Source organism: Scyliorhinus torazame, chromosome 16 (genome assembly GCF_047496885.1).
Source record: "Scyliorhinus torazame isolate Kashiwa2021f chromosome 16, sScyTor2.1, whole genome shotgun sequence".
NCBI classification, from domain to species: Eukaryota; Metazoa; Chordata; class Chondrichthyes; order Carcharhiniformes; family Scyliorhinidae; genus Scyliorhinus; species Scyliorhinus torazame.
Window position 1 is genome coordinate 191,708,850 of NC_092722.1, and position 19,707 is coordinate 191,728,556.

Here is a 19,707-nt window from a genome sequence, read left to right on the forward strand (position 1 = left end):
GCTATTGGTGCCCGAGGGACCCTGGCTGACTCCTTGAGGAGGGGGGGCATCTGGAGTGAGCTCAAGTTGCCCATCCCCACTCTCGCATTGACTCTGATGGAGGCCAGCTACTGTCTCAGTGATGTGGTGCAGTTCCTGCAGCAGTGCAGGAGCGATGTCCTGCAGCGGTACCCCGGTGGCTGCCAGTGTTGGCTTCGGTGCGTCGCCCCCATGCTGGCACCATCACCTCAGAGTGAAGGTTCAGAAATGGCTCCACTGTGCCTGAGGAACGCAGCGGGCATCCCTTCCCGATGTTCCTGAGCTTGTCTTTGCGGCTGAAGTCCAGAGGCTCGTCACCTGATTCAGACTCCGCAGATTCCTGGCCTCTAGCTGTCCTCCCACTGACAGCACCCTGGGATGTCCCTGTCTGCTGTGGATCTGAGAGGGCGCCGAGTTCGCCCGATTGTGACCCCAGGTCTTTCCACGGCAGGGGCAGGCGACACCACTCACCGTAGGATTGTCTGATGGAGGTTGTACTGGAGGATCCTCACATGGTCCACGTGCTCTCCGGTCACAAGATCTTCGGGGCCTTGAGATTGGGCATCCCTGCACCAGGCTGGGTCCTCTCCTATTTGGCGTGAACCAGCTTGTCCTGCACGTCGATAGGTGGAGAGATTGCAAGCAGGACACCTGCCAGGCCAGATGAGGAAGATGCCTGGTTTATATGGGTGGTGAGTGGTGCCAATGAACAGGTGGAGGGCACGATCCATGGGGCAGATGAGGGTGTTTGTGAGTGAATGCCGATGTGCCTTCAGCTGGCAGTGAGTGAGATCCCTGTGGATGTGCGATGGGTTTGTGGCCTGGAACTCCCTCCCTACCAGCACTGTGGCTGTACCTACATGGACTGCAGCGGTTCAAGAAGTCAGCTCACCACCACCTTCTCGTGGGTAATTAGGGATGGGCAATAAATGCTGGCAACAGCCGGAGGGATATAAGAAATTGACTTTTGGTGCAGGGTGTGTGTGTGCGTGAGGGAGGACAGGGGAATCTCTGCTCCTTTGACCCCGAGAGTTCATGGGCCGTACAGGTGATTACAAACACGGTTGGCCCAAAGACCTGATCTGAATTTTTATAAAATCACTCTGAATTGTGCTTTAGGAATTGGTTATTTATTTGGTTGTGTTGTTTTGCCCTCAGCGTGGGTCAGCGACAGCTACTCTGCCTCGCCAGAGCTCTCCTGCGCAAATCCAAGATCCTCATTCTGGATGAAGCCACGGCAGCTGTGGACCTGGAAACAGATGATCTGATTCAGACCACCATTCGGACCGAGTTTGCAGAGTGCACCGTGCTGACCATCGCTCACCGCCTGCACACCGTCATGGACAGCACAAGGTAAAGAACTTGGATCGGCATATTCCACAACGTCAGTACCGTCTCAAAGCACTGAACAGCCAATGACGCACCTTGTTGCTGTGGGGTCACTGTTGCAATGTGGGAAACACGGCACCCCATTTACACACAGCAAGATCCCACACACAATACGTGATGAAGAGGAGAAAATCTGGTCATGATGTTGATCGTCAGGGCAGCATGGGGCGCAGTGGTTAGCACTGGGACTGCGGCGCTGAGGACCCGGGTTCGAATCCCGGCCCTGGGTCACTGTCCGCGTGGAGTTTGCACATTCTCCCCGTGTTTGCGTGGGTTTCACCCCCACAACCCCAAAGATGTGCAGGGTAGGCGGATTGGCCTCGTTAAATTGCCCCTTAATTGGAAAAAAAATTGGATACTCTAAATTTATATTTTAAAAAAAAATAATGTTGATCGTGGAATATGCGAAACTGTCACATCCCATTGTTGCAGTTGGCGGGAGAGGGGATGACAAGCTCAGTTCCAGCATGTCCTTGTGTGTCTCTCTCATACACCCCCACCCATTCCCTCATTTATCCCCACCCACACATGTAGACAAATGGGGGAGATGTAAAAAATGAAATGAAAGTCGCTTATTGTCACAAGTAGGCTTCAAATGAAGTTACTGTGAAAAGCCCCTAGTCGCCACACTCCGGCGCCTGTTCAGTGGTGGTGTGTGGCAATGTCACTGGACCACAGATGCCCAGGCTAATGACCTAAGGACACGGGTTCAAATCCCACCATGAGAGCTGGTGGAAATTCAGTTCACAAATCTGGAATATAAAACTAGTCTCAGCAGTGGTGACCATTAAACCAGCATCAACTGTTGTAAAAACTCATCTGGTTCATTAATCTGCAGGTCTTACCCGTCCTGGCCTACGTGGGACTCCAGATCCACGGAAATGTGATTGAGTGCCCCCTCAAGGGCAATTAGGGATGGCGAGGTGGGTAATAAATGCTGGCCCAGCCCACGACAGCCACATCCCATGAACGAATAAAAAACAACCCACGGCAATGTGGATGGCTCTTAAATTCGCTCTGAAATTCTCAGTTCAAAGGCATGGTTCAGGGTTTGATGGCAATACTCAACCCACAAAAGAATAAAGAACGTGTACACATTATTATTAATATATACACACACTCAAAAGGCTTTTCGCAGACCATTGGATGTGTTCAGGGTTGTTTTAAAGGTAAAGTGTCCTCCCACTTGAAGCCTATTCTCTTTATATTTCTGGGATACCAGCGAACTCTGGGGGAGCAACAACTTATACTAAAGGAGGAAAGGCAAGTCAACTCTGATTGGCTGAGGTGTTGCCATGGAGAATTCAAAAGATATCATTGGTTCCCCAAGCTCCTGGGTTATTTAAAAATGGCGCAAGGCTTGAACATATTCCTTGCCCCCGTTTCTCCTGTCCTATTAATCGTTGCCATTGTTTGAAATTTGGTGTTCTTGAGTTTGTCCTGATGGGTGCAGGTTGAAAAGCTTCAGTAACACGTGTCTCTTTTCAGCAAGATTCGAGTTCTGCATTACCGAGTGACACTAACCTCCCTTTACCTCGCTTTGTGACAGGGTGATGGTTTTGGATGCTGGAAGAATCACTGAATTTGACACTCCCTCCGCACTGCTCCGAAGCCAAGGACATTTCTACTCTATGACAAAGGATGCAGGCATAACAGTGACAGAGGACACAACGCTGTGAGGGTCTCGCTGGACGTGACAACGCAGTGTTGCTGACTGCTGAACGGAAGGAGTTCTACTACTGCCGCAGTGCCCCAGTGTCAATCGCGGTACAATTCAGGAACCTGAGGCTACTGGATCTTACAACAGTTCTCCAAAATTTTCTTTCTTACTTTGCAATATGAAAATGACTTGGAATAAAGCATTGCTGATTTGTGACATGTGGAAGGTTCAGTATGGCTGGAACTTTATCTGTGGCATTTACCCGGCGAGATATACACAACACACAGAGCTGTACCGCTGCTTGGTTCAACAGGACAGTCAGCGAGGGATTGCGAGTTAACAGAGTTCCGAGTTACGTACCAACAAGGTCGCATCCTTCATTAAATTCTGCTCAGCTCCCCCTCCCCACCGTGCTCACTGACCTACAATGGCTTCCTCTTTACCAATACCTCCACTTTCTTCTTGTGGCCTCTTTCCTCCCTATCTCTGTAATATCCCCCAGTCCCACATTCCTCCCTCTCTGTAATCTCATCCCTATATCTGTAATCTCCCCCAGTCCCATATCCCTATAATCTCCTCCCTATCTCTGTAACCTCCTCCATCTCTGTAATCCCCTCCCTGTCTCTGTAATCGCCTCCGTCTCTGTAATCCCCTCCCCGTCTCTGTAATCCCCTCCCTATCTCTGTAATCTCCTCCCTGTCTCTGTAATCTCCCCAGTCCCACATCCCTCCCTATCTCTGTAATCGCCTCCGTCTCTGTAATCCCCTCCCTGTCTCTGTAATCCCCTCCCTGTCTCTGTAATCGCCTCCGTCTCTGTAATCCCCTCCCTGTCTCTGTAATCCCCTCCCTATCTCTGTAATCCTCTCCCTATCTCTGTAATCCCCTCCCTATCTCTGTAATCTCCTCCCTGTCTCTGTAATCTCCCCCAGTCCCACATCCCTCCCTATCTCTGTAATCTCCTCCCTGTCCCTGGAAGCTGGAGTGTAGTCTAGACAGGGGCAATGAGAAGAATTACAGCTGTAACACCTTGCAGCTCCACGTGTCTATTCCTGGAAGGGGAGCAGCTCTGACCTGCTCTGGTTCAGACAGATTCATTAGCTGCAAGCCTTTCATAGCTTTCTAGTAGTGGGCTGTGATTGACACAGAGTCACAGATGTTTACAGCATGGAAACAGGCCCTTCGGCCCAGCTTGTCCATGCCGCCCAGTTTCTATCACCAAGCTAATCCCACTTGCCCACATCTGGCCCATTTCCCTCTATACCCACCCTACCCATGTAACTGTCTGCTTTTTGAAGGAAATAATCGTACCCGCCTCTACCACTGCCTCTGGAATCCCGTTCCAGATGCTCACCACCCTCTGTGTAAGCAATTTCCCCTCTGGTCTCTTTTGTATCTCTCCCCTTAAACCTCTGACTTTAGTTCTACATCCTCTACCTTTGGACCTTATCTATGCTCCTCATGATTTTGTAGACCTCTATAAGATCACCCCTAAACCTCCTACGCTCCAGGGAAAAAAGTCCCAGCCTATCCAACCTCGCCTTAAGAGGACATTCCAAGGTGCCTCACAGGATATATAACAAAGAATCATAGAATTTACAGTGCAGAAGGCGACCATTCGGCCCATCGAGTCTGCACCGACCCACTTAAGCAAGCCTCCACCCTATCCCCGTAACCCAATGACCCCTCCTCACCTTTTTGGACACCAAGGGCAATTTAGCACGGCCAATCCACCTAACCTGCACATCTTTGGACTGTGGGAGGAAACCGGAGCACCCGGAGGAAACCCACGCACACACGGGGAGAATGTGCAGACTCCGCACAGACAGTGACCCAAGCCAGGAATCGAACCTGTGACCCTAGAGCTGTGAAGGAATAGTGCTAACCACTGTGCTACCAAAATCTTCCAGAAACCATCTGTAGCTTTGAATCATTCATCTCCCTTCAGGCTCAGTGGCCTAAGTGGTGAAACTCAATGTTTGTAAACATTGACCACACCAGAGATAGGTGCAGTGAAATAATACACTGAGTGATTGGAATGCACTTAGTGCTTGGAATGCACTTACCTCTCTTTGATGTAATGTTTCCCTTTAACAGGGGTGGGTCTCCCTACTACAGGGTCCATGGGGGGTGTCCCCCAATACAGGGGTCCCTGGGGGGATTCCCCCTATCACAGTGACCCATATGGGGAATCCCCTATTACAGGGGTCCCGGGAGAGGTCCCCTGTCACGGGTGTCCCTGTGGTGATTCTCCTTATCACTGGCGTCCCTGGGTGTGGGCAGGCAGTGCATTGTTGGTGGAGGGGGCATGGCCCTTGAATGATCTCTACCAGCATGGCCATGGCGTGGTGGACTAAGACCACACTGATCCCCGCCCATGGGGACTGGAGAATCCCGGAGGCCGGAGCATAGGGTGCGAGGTCCACTAAATAGATGCAAATGGTACATTAAGACATGCCAGCGCTCATTGTGGAGAATCCCACCCCAAAGATTTGACCCAATGTTTTACTCTGAATGGTTGGTGCTATGGGGCAGCTGGATCGTGCCTGATCGTGGAATGTTTGATGGATCAGACTTGAGGCTATTTGGTGGTGCCACAGTCACAAGATCACATTACACAAGAATAAACTTTGGCCCCAAACTTCCTGGTTCCCCAGCACTATATCTGGGAGAATCCCAACGATGTGCTGTGGATTCCCTCTCCGAAGTTCCCATGTAAGGGTTTACCCGGCAATTGCCCTGAAGTGCGAACTTCCTCTGGACGATTGGGCTGGGAACCATCCGACAGAATTGATTTAAATCGTTAACTTTGGATGTTTCTGCCCTGATAGATACTCTGAGCTGGAAGGAAAATAAATCACTTCTAACTCCAGAATAACTATTTTTAAAAATCCAGACTGAACCTCGCCCCCCCACCGATTATCTGAACCATTTACCTTCTCCCTTTTAATTGTTCCTTCAAACATATCCTCACCCATATAAAGGTGTTTCTTTATTCTCTGTGCTCCTGACCAATGGGGAGAACTTTGATGCTCCCGTCTCACCCAGCGCCAGTGAGGAAGGTTGGGCAAGTCAGACCGTGACTTCTGCATCTCTGCGTAGGTAAGTCCTCCAGAGATTGCCGCTGTGAGTAGGTTATGGACCAATACCTGTTGCACTAAATCAGATTGCATGTTAAAGCAGGAATAGAATGTTGCATTTGGATGTTGAGTAATTTGGCTTCATCTCAATAGGTGTTGAATAAAATCAGCTCTTCCTTGTGCCTTGGGGCATTAGTGAATTGTGACTGTGTGGGAGGAAGGGCGTGTGCTCACTTCAATATCAACTTCTCCCTCAAGAACCGATTGAGAAAATGGGAGGTAAGCTCAAGAGCTTTGTTTCAGTATTATCACTGAGGGAGTTGGGTCCCTCACTGGGAAACAGGGGCAGTAGGTATCAGGTAGCAGAGGAGGCAGGTTCAGATACGGTCCTGAGCAACTGATGACACCCGATAGGTCACAAACCTCAGGAAAGAAAAGTGAGAAAAATAAGGAGAAAAAAGGTAAATTAAGCTTCAATCCACTAAACCTGCCTTTCAGAGACACACGTAGACTGACATAGGTGCATGCAGACACACGCACGCGTGCATGCATGTAAAAACACATGCAGACACCCACACACAAACACAGACACACACCCACACAATATTGGACAAATAGAATCGTTTTAATCAAAGAATGGAGAAATACCTTCATATGTTGCTGCTGTTTGTACAGGATGGATAGACTGCACCATTGATCAGAAAGGGCTGTTCTTACTGGTCAGCGGGAGTGTTAATATGTAAACTTGCTGCAGATCAGGAATTCTGCAGCTAATGTCATTTTTGTGTAACTTTAAAATGTCAAAGCAGGTTTGGCCTGGATTAGTTCCAGCAATGATTCTGTTTGCTCAGTTTAAACTAAAATTCCTTCCAGGGCGGCACACTGTTTAGCATTGATGCCTCACAGCGCCAGGAACCCGGGTTAGATTCCGGCCTTGGGTCACTGTCTGTGCGGAGTCTGCACGTTCTCCCCGTGTGTGCGTGGGTTTCCTCCGGGTGATCCGGATTTCTCCCACGGTCCAAAGGTGCGCAGGTTAGGTGGATTGACCATGCTACATTGCCCTTCGTGTCCAGAAATGTGCAGGTTAGGTGGGGTTACGGGGATAAGGCGGGGGAGTGGGTCTCGGTACGATGCTCTTTCAGAGGGTCGGTACAGGCTCGATGGGCCGAATGGCCACCTTCTGCACTGTAGGGATTCTATGATTCTAACATCCTCGAGGGAATAAGATGCTGGGCCCACTGCTCTTTTCCACTGCCTCAGAAGGTGGCCAGGGCGATCCCCTGGATCGGATGTGGCAACCCACTTTGCACGACTTTCCCAGGGCAGATTGCCATCACCGAACCCTGCCAAGGGTGCCAGGCTGGCAGAGTTGCCAAGGTGCCAGGCTGGCAGAGTAAGGATGTTCTCGGCCCATTATAAAGCCCAGATGTGATTCTGAGAATGAAGTGCATCGAGAGATCCACTGCCGGGGTCCAGTGCTATTGGCCACGTGCAATGGTCAAGAAGCCAGAACAAACAGATGTTGTTGTGATGATGATTAGCTGCCTCGGGCATGGCCAAGATACGTTGTCGGAACAACATCTGAACAGCAGCACCTTTAGCAACCCCGTTAGCCAACTTTAGGAATGGATTGAAAGCAAGGCTCAGGCCTGCGTACGCACACAGTGGTGTACTTTTCAGCCCCTCGCCCCAGCCATGTTCCCTCCTTAATATTTTAGGCGGGAGGTCTCGCTCCATTGGCCTGTCAGGAAGAGGAAGGATACATTTATCCACTCGGGCCTGTTCTGCCACTCAACCTGATCACGGTTGATCTCCTCCTACCCTTTTGTACGTTGATGAGTTCAAGATGTAAATATTTGGTTTACATACCCCCTCGCCCGACCCTAATCTCCACCAATTGCCCCAGTTGGTTCTATACCATCAGCACAGTGCGCCAGGTGTACGGCCCACTGCTTTCCACCCCTGTCCCAATAACAGAACATATCCTGAACAATAAGTTACTCGCCCCTCCCATCAGTCGCTTCCAAAAGTAATACTCCAGTCGGTTAGGTTGCAGTTGTGTCGTGTAAAAGAGCAATGTGCAGTCAAGGATATATTTCAGCTGAAAGCGCTGCCTTCAAACAGTTGGAGGTAAGGTTTGAGTGCGGCCTAGCTCGAGGCTTTTCACTCCGGAAATAAAACGCCAGCGGGTCCATCTGAAGGCTCTCTTGGCAACACGACACAGTTTTATAAATTGCTCCTTAATCCTGAATCACTGGTAGGTTGCTGCAAGGTTATGTGAACTCGGCCTAGAAAACCTGGCTCCTTGTACAATCCTGATTTCAAAATGGTTGCCGTGGAAACATGGAGGGTGGGGGGAGAAAGAGAGGTTAGATCAGCAAAAAAAGATTTGAAATACTGTTACATTCTTTTAAAAAGTTGTTCTGGGAGTTGTGCTATATCTATACATATATATATATATATATATATTATATAAAATATTTAGCACTGGTACATTGTCAGCTGAGGTCATGTTTGTAGAATGCCAAAATGTCAAAGGAGGTTTGGCCTGGGTTAGTTTCAGGATTATTCCACTTGCTCAGAAACATCCTCGGAGAAATGAGACGCCAATTCCAGCGGGAGGCCCCACTGCTCTCGGTCCACTGCCTCGGGGTTGGAGTGAGGGACAGCCGTTACTCTTTGACTCAATTGCATAGCTGTTTCATGTCTTTCTCTTCCCCTCTTATCCTCGCCTTTCTTCACGTATATTCCGTTTTTCTGATGTAAGTGGCGGGGACATATCCCTGCCTCCCGTTAACCTCCGCCAGCCACCATTCCCGGTTCCCGTTCATGTCTTGGAAGCGCAGGATTCGTACGCGCTGGTTGTTGACAATGGAAAGTTCATTCGGGCACCGGGCTTGGAAATCGTAGACTGCATAGTAAACCTGGAGAGAGAGCGGGAAGAGATAGGGAGGGAGAGGGAGAGAGAGCGAGAAAGGGGGGGAGAGAGTGAGAAAGGAGCGAGAGAGAGGGTGAGAGAGAAAGGAGCGAGAGAGAGAGAGGGAGAGAGAGAGAGAGAGAGAGGGAGGAGCGAAAGAGGGAGAAAGGGGGAGAGAGAGGGAGAGGGAGGGAGAGAGGGAGGGAGAGAGGGAGGGAGAGAGAGGGAGAGCGGGGGAGAGCGGGGGGGAGAGGGAGGAGAGGGGGGGAGAGGGGGAAAGGGGGGAGAGGGGGGGAGAGGGGGGGAGAGAGGGAGAGGGAAAGAGGGAGGGAGAGAGAGAGAGAGAGAGAGGGAGAAAGGGGGAGAGAGAGGGAGAGAGAGGGAGGGAGAGGGAGGGAGGGAGAGGGAGGGAGATGGAGGGAGAAAGAGAAAGAAAAGCGAGGGAAGGAGGGGAGAAAGATAGGGAGGGAGAGAGAGAGGGCGGGGGAGAGGGAAAGGGAGAGAGGGAGAGAGAGGGAGAGAGAGGGGAAGAGAGAGAGAGAGTGTGAAAGGGGGAGAGAGATAGAGAGGGGGAGAGAGAGAGAGGGGGGGAGAGAGTGGGAGAGTGAGAGAGAGAGAGTGAGAGAGAATGGGAGAGAGAGGAGAGAAATAGACAGAAAGGGGAAGAGAGGGAGAGAGAGAGAAAGGGGGAGAGAGGGAGAAAGGGGGAGAGAGAGAGAAAGGGGGAGAGAGAGAGAAAGGGGGAGAGAGAGAGAAAGGGGGAGAGAGAGAGAAAGGGGGAGAGAGAGAGAAAGGGGGAGAGAGAGAGAAAGGGGGAGAGAGAGAGAAAGGGGGAGAGAGAGAGAAAGGGGGAGAGAGAGAGAAAGGGGGACAGAGAGAGAAAGGGGAGAGAGAGAGAAAGGGGGAGAGAGAGAGAAAGGGGGAGAGAGAGAGAAAGGGGGAGAGAGAGAAAGGGGGAGAGAGAAAGGGGGAGAGAGAGAAAGGGGGAGAGAGAGAAAGGGGGAGAGAGAGAGAAAGGGGGAGAGAGAGAAGGGGAGAGAGAGAAAGTGAGGAGGCAGCGACAGAGGGAAAAAAAACAAAGAAAAAATAATCAGATATTTGACAGATTTCAAGCTGTGTTGCAGCACATTACTTGACAAAATAACTTGTCAATCCCTTGCACCCGAGGGAAGTTGAGTAAATAATCTATCGAGAACCTTCAGTGCATTACTGAGGGAGTGCTGCGCTGTCAGAGGGTCAGTACTGAGGGAGTGCTGCACTGTCAGAGGGTCAGTACTGAGGGAGTGCCGCACTGTCAGAGGGTCAGTACTGAGGGAGTGCCGCACTGTCAGAGGGACAGTACTGAGGGAGTGCTGCACTGTCAGAGCGTCAGTACTGAGGGAGTGCCGCACTGTCAGAGGGTCAGTACTGAGGGAGTGCCGCACTGTCAGAGGGTCAGTACTGAGGGAGTGCCGCACTGTCAGAGGGTCAGGACTGAGGGAGTGCTGCACTGTCAGAGGGTCAGGACTGAGGGAGTGCCGCACTGTCAGAGGGTCAGTACTGAGGGAGTGCTGCACTGTCAGAGGGTCAGTAATGAGGGAGCGCTGCACTGTCAGAGGGTCAGTACTGAGGGAGTGCCGCACTGTCAGAGGGTCAGTACTGAGGGAGTGCCGCACTGTCAGAGGGTCAGTACTGAGGGAGTGCCGCACTGTCAGAGGGTCAGGACTGAGGGAGTGCTGCACTGTCAGAGGGTCAGGACTGAGGGAGTGCCGCACTGTCAGAGGGTCAGTACTGAGGGAGTGCCGCACTGTCAGAGGGTCAGTACTGAGGGAGTGCCGCACTGTCAGAGGGTCAGTACTGAGGGAGTGCCGCACTGTCAGAGGGTCAGTACTGAGGGAGTGCCGCACTGTCAGAGGGTCAGGACTGAGGGAGTGCTGCACTGTCAGAGGGTCAGGACTGAGGGAGTGCCGCACTGTCAGAGGGTCAGTACTGAGGGAGTGCTGCACTGTTAGAGGGTCAGGACTGAGGGTCAGGACTGAGTGAGTGCTGCACTGCTAGAGGGTCAGGACTGAGGGAGCACCGCACTGTTAGAGGGTCAGGACTGAGGGTCAGGACTGAGGGAGTGCTGCACTGTCAGAGGGTCAGTACTGAGGGAGTGCTGCACTGTCAGAGGGTCAGTACTGAGGGAGTGCTGCACTGTCAGAGGGTCAGGACTGAGTGAGTGCTGCACTGTTAGAGGGTCAGGACTGAGGGAGCACCGCACTGTTAGAGGGTCAGGACTGAGGGTCAGGACTGAGGGTCAGGACTGAGGGTCAGGACTGAGGGAGCACCGCACTGTTAGAGGGTCAGGACTGAGGGAGTGCTGCACTGTTAGAGTGTCAGTACTGAGGGAGTGCTGCACTATCAGAGGGTCAGGACTGAGGGAGTGCCGCACTGTCAGGGAGTCAGTATTGAGGGAGTGCCGCACTGTCAGAGGGTCAGTACTGAGGGAGTGCTGCACTGTCAGAGGGTCAGGACTGAGGGAGTGCTGCACTGTTAGAGGGTCAGGACTGAGGGAGTGCCGCACTGTCAAAGGGTCAGGACTGAGGGAGTGCTGCACTGTTAGAGGGTCAGGACTGAGGGAGTGCTGCACTGTTAGAGGGTCAGGACTGAGGGTCAGGACTGAGGGAGTGCTGCACTGTCAGAGGGTCAGTACTGAGGGAGTGCTGCACTGTCAGAGGGTCAGGACTGAGGGAGTGCTGCACTGTCAGAGGGTCAGTACTGAGGGAGTGCTGCACTGTCAGAGGGTCAGGACTGAGGGAGTGCTGCACTGTTAGAGGGTCAGGACTGAGGGAGTGCTGCACTGTTAGAGGGTCAGGACTGAGGGTCAGGACTGAGGGAGTGCTGCACTGTCAGAGGGTCAGTACTGAGGGAGTGCTGCACTATCAGAGAGTCAGTACTGAGGGAGTGCCACACTGTCAGAGGGTCAGTACTGAGGGAGTGCTGCACTGTCAGAGGGTCAGGACTGAGAGAGTGCTGCACTGTTAGAGGGTCAGGACTGAGGGAGTGCCGCACTGTCAAAGGGTCAGGACTGAGGGAGTGCTGCACTGTTAGAGGGTCAGGACTGAGGGTCAGGACTGAGGGAGTGCCGCAGTGTCAGAGGGTCAGGACTGAGGGTCAGGACTGAGGGAGCACCGCACTGTCACAGATGGACCTGAATCTGTATCGCACCTTTCAGAGCTAAGGATATGTGAAAATGCTTAACAGGCAGTGGTCACTGTAGCGAATTCAGCAGCCAGCTTGTCGGCATCCCAGCCCTGTGAACAGCCAGGAGAGAATGTTCAAGCAATCTGACTTAGTGCCACATTTGAGGGTAGAGGAGGTGTCCATCTAGAGTTCTTTGCGGTTTCCAATATTTGTCCCTCAATCAGCATCATAGAATTTACAGTGCAGAAGGAGGCCATTCGGCCCATCGAGTCTGCACCGGCCCTTGGAAAGAGCACCCTACCCAAGCCCACACCTCCACCCTATCCCCGTAGCCCAGTAACCCCACCCAAACGTTTTAGACACTAAGGGCAATTTATCATGGCCAATCCACCTAACCTGCACATCTTTGGACTGTGGGAGGAAACCGGAGCACCCGGAGGAAACCCACGCACACACGGGGAGAACGTGCAGACTCCGCACAGACAGTGACCCAAGCCGGGAATCGAACCTGGGACCCTGGAGCTGTGAAGCCACAGTGCTAACCACTGTGCTAGCGTGCCGCCCCTCAATTACTAAAACAGATCATCTAGTCCTGATCACGTTACTGTGTGTGGGAGCCTGCTGTGCATCATTTCACTGCCGAGTTTCCGCCAATACAACACTGACTACACTTTAAAAAGTACTTCATTGACTGCGAAGCACACTGGGAATTCCTGGATTTAGAAATAGCGCTCCAGGAATGGGAGTCCTTTTTTCATGTTGGGGTCATCACCCACTCAACTTCAAAAATCCTCCCACTCTCCCCATTCCACCAGATCATTGGAAAGTAAAAATTGGGAACCGTAACAAATTATTTCTTGCTTTTAACAGATTAGGATGTTTTTTTTCGCCCCACAGGATGTGGGCGTCACTGGCGTGGACAGCATTTGTGACCCATCCCTAGTTGCCCTTCAGAAGGTGGGGGTGAGCTGCCTTCTTGAGCCGCTGCAGTCTGTGTGGTGTAGGTACACCCACAGTGCTGTTAGGGAGGGAGTTCCAGGATGTTGTGGAAGGTGCTGGCTGAGGATCCTTGGTGAGTTACTGCAGGGCATCTTGTAGAGGGTACACACGGCTGCCAGTGTGTGTCGGTGATGGAGGGAGTGAATGTTGAAGCTGGTGGATGGGGTGATGTTTAAGGGACAGGTAGGAATCTCTCTCTTAGCCCTGCTTCACTTACCTGATGCCCGGGGTCATAGTCATTGCTCTCCAGATATCCCTCTTGTGATGTGGCCCTCCGCAGCCCTTGTCTGCACTCCCGGGATTTTCGCGGTAGGGAATATTCCATCTGTTTGGAACGTCTTGGCTGCACTGTTAAGTAGGAATCCTTTATGGGTGACTGGCGAGGTGCGAGTGATTGATGAGAGCCCGTTGCTGGCGATGGGTCGTAGGTGTTGGCTCGCTGCATCAAAGCGGGCGGGCCTGGCGACGAGTCCTCAGCCAGGTTTGGTTGTAGCGGGGATGAGGTCGGGCGCGGTGGCGAGGGTTCCCGTGCGCTCCATCGCTGTGGCGCTTTCAGGGGAGGGGCGATCATGGTCTCCGTGGATACGGAGGTGGAGAATGATGCCGTGCCACTGGAGTGATTGACTGCCACGGCCGAGGTGCTATTCTGCCTCGAGATGACCGGAGACGAACCCCCATAACCAGATTCATTGGAGGAGTGGCTCTCCACCGACATGTCAGAGTGACTCCGTCGAGGGTTATAGGGCTTCAGGAAGGAACTGTACACAAAGCCCTTCATCACTGTTGGGAGACAAGGTACAGGGTGTTGAACACTTGACATTCATCATCCAACAAGACTTCCCCCCCCCCCCCACTGTTTCCTTCAACCACCACCTCTGCTCCCCCCCCACCGCACTCCCTCTCCCCCCCGCACCGCCTCCCCCCCACCTGCACCCTCTCCCCCCCACCGCACTCCCTCTCCCCCCCACACCGCCTCCCCCCCACCCGCACCCTCTCCCCCACCTGCACCCTCTCCCCCCCCCACCTAACTCCTCTCCCCCACCACCCAACTACTCTCCCCCCCCCCGGCACCCCCTCTCCCCCCCCCCCACTCCCGTACCTCAACATCTTCCAGAGGCGCCGATTCATTCCACGTTGAAACGCCACCTTGAATCAGCCCCGACTCAGTGAGTACCAATCCACAAACATGGACACATAACCCGTTCCCTGGGGCAGCACTGAGGGAGTGCCGCACTGCCAAAAGTGGCAGCTTTCGGGCGAGATGGTTAACTGAGGCCCCCCGCCCATTCTCTCAGTTGGAAATGAAGACGTTGGCACTAAAAGCTGAAGGCAAACCTGACATCCTCCACCTAATAATTATCCCTCTTCCAACATCACCAAAAGCAGATGCTTTGGTCATTAGCTCAACGTTGTTCCATTGTTTTATTCATTCCGGGGATGTGGGCGTCGCTGGGTCAGCCCATCCCTAATTGCCCTTGAAAGGAGTGGGTTTACTCGGCCATTTCAGCGGACCGTCAATCACGTTGCTGTGGGGTCTGGAGTTACATGTAGGACAGACCGAGTAAGGACGGCAGATTTCCTTCCCTGAAGGACATTACTGAAGGGGTTTTGTTTTACATCAATTGGCAATGATTTCATGGTCATCGTTAGATTTTTAATTTCACGTTTTATTCCCGTCGGCCATGGTGGATTGAAACCCAGGTCCCTGGGTCTCCAGATTATTATAGAATTTACAGTGCAGTAGGAGGCCATTCGGCCCATCGAGTCTGCACCGGCTCTTGGAAAGAGCACCATACCCAAGGTCAACACCTCCACCCTATCCCCATAACCCAGTAACCCCACCCAATTTTGGACACTAAGGGCAATTTATCATGGCCAATCCACCTAACTTGCACATCTTTGGACTGTGGGAGGAAACCGGAGTACCCGGAGGAAACCCACGCAGACACGGGGAGAACGTGCAGACTCCGCACAGACAGTGACCCAAGCCGGAATCGAACCTGGGACCCTGGAGCTGTGAAGCAATTGTGCTATCCACAATGCTACCGTGCTGCCAGTGCCAATACCACTATGGAGGCTACATTTCCCACGTGAGGTGATATTAGGTCAGGTCGGTTCAACATAATGTCTTAAAAGAAAGAGAAGGTAGAGAACCTTAGGGAGGGGATTCTGGACAACTAAAAGCATAGCCGCCAATGGTGGAGAGACGCAACTGGGGGATTGATAGGAGGCCAGAGAGGGGAGTTTGGGGACAGGTTTGACTCACTCTCACACTATAGACAAGCTACAAACATATCTCTGTGCCAGTGCTTTGTCAGGGGGCGTGTGCCAATCATCAATTCTTACCCCCATTGTCCACAAGCCAGCGGTTTTGGCTGCCCATGGGATCTTGCTGTTTAATCACTCCGACCAGGTCCCCTTCCAGTAAGGAAACGTCCAGTTGTTGAGCAGCGTTGAAGTTCCGATCTGTCTGGAATAGTTTATCCGGCTCGTACTTCCCCAGCAAGGCTGCCCGCTGTTCATCAGTTTGAAAGGTGGCCATTGGCTGCTGCAGACAGAGAGCGACGGGGAGAGAGAAGGTGAGACCGAGGAATTGGAATGAGTGTTCAAACCGGCACCTCGAGGCGACGAGGAGGGCACCTGACCGAATCTGTTCCCTCGCACCATCCAGTCTATGTTTTAACTGGATTTGCGCTGAACACGCCTGTCTACTAATCTCACTTTTGACATATTATTTCCACAACCCCACCCTCACAGCCGAATCATTCTCCACAGCGCCAGATTACCCATGTGTGAAGATCTGGCGGGATTCTCCGGCCCCCCGCCGGGTCGGAGAATCGCCGGGGGCTGGCGTGAATTTGCGGTTGCCGAATTCTTCGGCGGGGGTGGGAATCGGGCCGCGCCGGTTGGCGGGGCCCCCCCCCCCCGCGATGGGCTGAAGTCCCGCTGCTGGAGTGCCTGCCCCGCCGGCGAGAATCAAACCACCTCTCTTACCGGCGGGACAAGGCGGCGCGGGCGGGCTCCGGGGTCCTGGGGGGAGGCGCGGGGCGATCTGGCCCCGGGGGGTGCCCCCACGGTGGCCTGGCCCGTGATCGGGGCCCACCGATCCGCGGGCGGGCTTGTGCCAAGGGGGCACTCTTTTCCTTCTGCCTTCGCCATGGTCTTCACTATGGCGGAAGCGGATGAGACCCCCTCCCCTGCGCATGCGCGAGAATGCAGTGAGCGGCCGCTGACGCTCCCGCGCATGCGCCGCACGGCAAACCCATTTCCGCGCCAGCTGGCGGGTCACCAATGGCCTTTCTCGCCAGCTGGCGGGGCGGAAATCAGTCCGGCGCGGGCCTAGCCCCTCAAGGTGAGGGCTCGGCCCCTCAAGATGCGGAGAATTCCGCACCTTTGGGGAGGCGTGATGCCGGACTGATTCGCGCCGTTTTTGGCGCCGGTCGGCGGACATCGTGCCGATTGCGGAGAATCCCGCCCGTGATTCCCAACATCACCCCTGGCTCTCAATTAAAGGTTCTGACCCCGCCCCCCCCTAACCTTCCTGCCTTTAATTTGGACCCCAGCCCCTCCATACCAGAAATAAATTAGTTTCTCATTACGATGGTAGCAAATTCTTTTTTAAATCATTTTACTCTCCGTGATTAGATTGGCATCAATCTTCCATACTCAAGCCAATAGCAGGTCAGTCCATGCAACCCGTCCTTACAATTTAACCCTTTAATCCCCAGCATCATGCCCGCGAATCTGTGTTCTACCCCTTCCCCAAGGCCCAGCACTGAACCATTTCTGCCGATGGGCCCTCAATGAAGTTCTATCCAACTGAAGCATATATTCATGTCCCTCACCCCACCCGAGATGAAGCCCAACATCCCATTAGGCTTTTGAATTACTTTTATCGTTCCATCCACTGGGCTTTTAGTGATTTCCATACTTGAATCCTAACTCTCTCTCTCGGTCTCCGCTCTTTCTAGTTTCTTATCACTTAGATCTTGGAGAAGGAAAAAACCCAACACAATGATCAAACCGTTTGCAAAAGCCTCGGAATTAATGGAGCTTTATCCGGGTTGGTCGTCACTGGACTCATGGAGACAAATGTTAACGACTCACAAGAGGAAAACCGCAAACCTCCTCATTCAAATTAACCCCGGACACAGTCAACATCTGGAAGTCACTCAGACCTGTTACGGGGGAGTTCTTGGAAATGATAACATCGGTATTTATACTCCTGGGCATATTTCACATCATGACCCGACCGAAACTCTGAGGCCTACACTTATGTCACATTAGGAAAATGAACAGGTTGTCTGGTTGGATCAGACTGAAACCCAGGCCAGTGAGCTGACCCAGGACGGCATGGTCAAGATTAAATGAGGCTTGGAGCTGGAAGAATGAAAGAGGGCTGGGCCGGTTAGATGCTGGGAGGTTGATTCCCCCTGGCTGGAGGGCCTAGAGATACAGGGCCTAGTCCCAGGATGTGCGGTTAGCTGTTGAACTGAGGAGAAGCTTTTCCCTCGGAGGGCGGTGAGTCTTGGGAGTTTGGGCGATAGCAATGACTCAGAACCCTTGCTGCTGAGTCACAAGGTTCTGGGTTCAATGCCCACTCCAGGACTTGACAGAAATCAAGAGCCACATTCCAGTGCGGTAAGGAGAGGGCACAGCAGTGTCAGATGTACTCGTCCCGTCAAGCGCGGAGAATTGCCGGGGGCTGGCGCCGGCGCGATTAGTGCCAATTCTCCAGTCGCCGGAGAATTGGCGGCCCGGTGTGGCGTGGCGGGATTCGCTTGCCTCCCCGGCGATTCTCCGACCCAGCGCAGGATTGGAGAATCCCGGCCGTGGTGTCTGGATCACGTTTGTATTCATAGTCTCATAGAATTTACAGTGCAGAAGGAGGCCATTCGGCCCATCGAGTCTGAACCGGCTCTTGGAAAGAGCACCCTACCCAAGGTCCACACCTCCACCCTATCCCCATAACCCAGTAACCCCACCCAACACTAAGGGCAATTTATCACGGCCAATCCACCTAACCTGCACATCTAGGACTGTGGGAGGAAACCGGAGCACCCGGAGGAAACCCACGCACACACGGGGAGGATGTGCAGACTCCGCACAGACAGTGACCCAAGCCGGGAATCGAACCTGGGACCCTGGAGCTGTGAAGCAATTGTGCCATCCACAAGGCTACCGTGCTGCCCCAGTATTTATTCGGAGCCAACGGCATGAACACCAAAATTCTGGATCAGTGCTTTGAATCAAATGGGTTTCCGTGGCTTGCCCATTCTTGTAAACAGACTGACCTACCGCTGGGAAATGCTGCTTCTACCAGCAACACCATTACTTTTTTTATTATTACTGCTGTTTAATTTCCCCAAAAGCAATGGCAGAATTTTATTACGATCTGTCTGACCATATATAGGAAAGGCTGCGGCACAGATCATTAAACTCGGCCTGTATACCGATCTGCAAGTACACGCTGACAATGCGTGAATATTCCCTGGCCGGGATTCTCCCGAAATCCCGGCCAAGTGTTGACGCCGGAGTCAAAACCGTTGCGAGCGACGCCGGCGTCAACGGCCCTCCAGGCCCCGTCATTCTCCCCTTCCCCGGGGGCTAGTACAGAACCAGAGTGCAGTGCGCTCGAAAGCCAGCGCGCAGAATCGCCGCAGGGGCCACTTTCGACGGCCCCCAACTAGTGAGGCGGCGACTGCACGGGTGCGACTGGCGCCGATTCTCGCGCCCCCCACCCCCGGCGATTCTTTGGCCCGAATTCAAAGAATAGCTGGAGAGGTCTCCTGACCAATATTTAACCCTCAACATTACTAGAATAATCAGCACCTTTCTCTTTGTGCGATCTTGCGGTGTGCATATTGGCTGTCCAGATGCTCACAAAATTCCAAAGTATTTTATTGGTTGTAATGCACTTGGTGACGTTTGGTGGTTGTGAAAGTGTGATTTCAACACAAGTTTCATTCTCTCTACCCCAGGGGGCAGCGCTGCCCAGTCACTGACTTTACCCATTCTGTCTACCCCAGGGGGCAGCGCTGCCCAGTCACTGACGTTACCCATTCTCTCTGTCCCAGGGGGCAGCGCTGCCCAGTCACTGACGTTACCCATTCTCTCTACCCCAGGGGGCAGCGCTGCCCAGTCGCTGACATTACCCATTCTCTCTACCCCAGGGGGTAGCGCTGCCCAGTCGCTGACATTACCCATTCTCTCTACCCCAGGGGGCAGCGCTGCCCAGTCGCTGACATTACCCATTCTCTCTACCCCAGGGGGCAGCGCTGCCCAGTCACTGACATTACCCATTCTCTCTACCCCAGGGGGCAGCGCTGCCCAGTCGCTGACATTACCCATTCTCTCTACCCCAGGGGGTAGCGCAGCCCAGTCACTGACTTTACTCAGGGTCGCGGTTGATCAGGTTTTTCAGGAACTAAGAGAATCAGGGGTTTGGGTCTGAGGGAAGGTGAAGCTGATGTAGATGAGCA

The 19,707-nt window shown here is 53.0% G+C and overlaps 2 protein-coding genes across 3 annotated transcripts in view; one reads left to right on the plus strand and one right to left on the minus strand.

The window, feature by feature from the left end:
• abcc2 (ATP-binding cassette, sub-family C (CFTR/MRP), member 2) overlaps positions 1-3,292 on the plus strand; it is a 154,603-nt gene extending 151,311 nt beyond the window's left edge. Inside the window, 2 exon segments of the mRNA XM_072479697.1 lie at positions 1,177-1,371; positions 2,957-3,292. Of these exon segments, the coding sequence (XP_072335798.1) occupies positions 1,177-1,371; positions 2,957-3,086 (325 nt within the window). The 3' untranslated portion in view covers positions 3,087-3,292.
• A 3,458-nt stretch (positions 3,293-6,750) lies between these two features.
• The window catches only part of LOC140393341 (dynamin-binding protein-like), a 43,726-nt gene continuing 30,769 nt past the window's right edge, over positions 6,751-19,707 (minus strand). For both annotated transcript variants that reach the window (XM_072479699.1, XM_072479698.1), the window contains 3 exons: positions 15,572-15,773; positions 13,443-14,005; positions 6,751-9,068 (listed from right to left, as the gene is read on the minus strand). In XM_072479699.1, the coding sequence (XP_072335800.1) occupies positions 8,883-9,068; positions 13,443-14,005; positions 15,572-15,773 (951 nt within the window). In that variant the 3' untranslated portion in view covers positions 6,751-8,882. The remainder of the gene's footprint in view (positions 9,069-13,442; positions 14,006-15,571; positions 15,774-19,707) is intronic.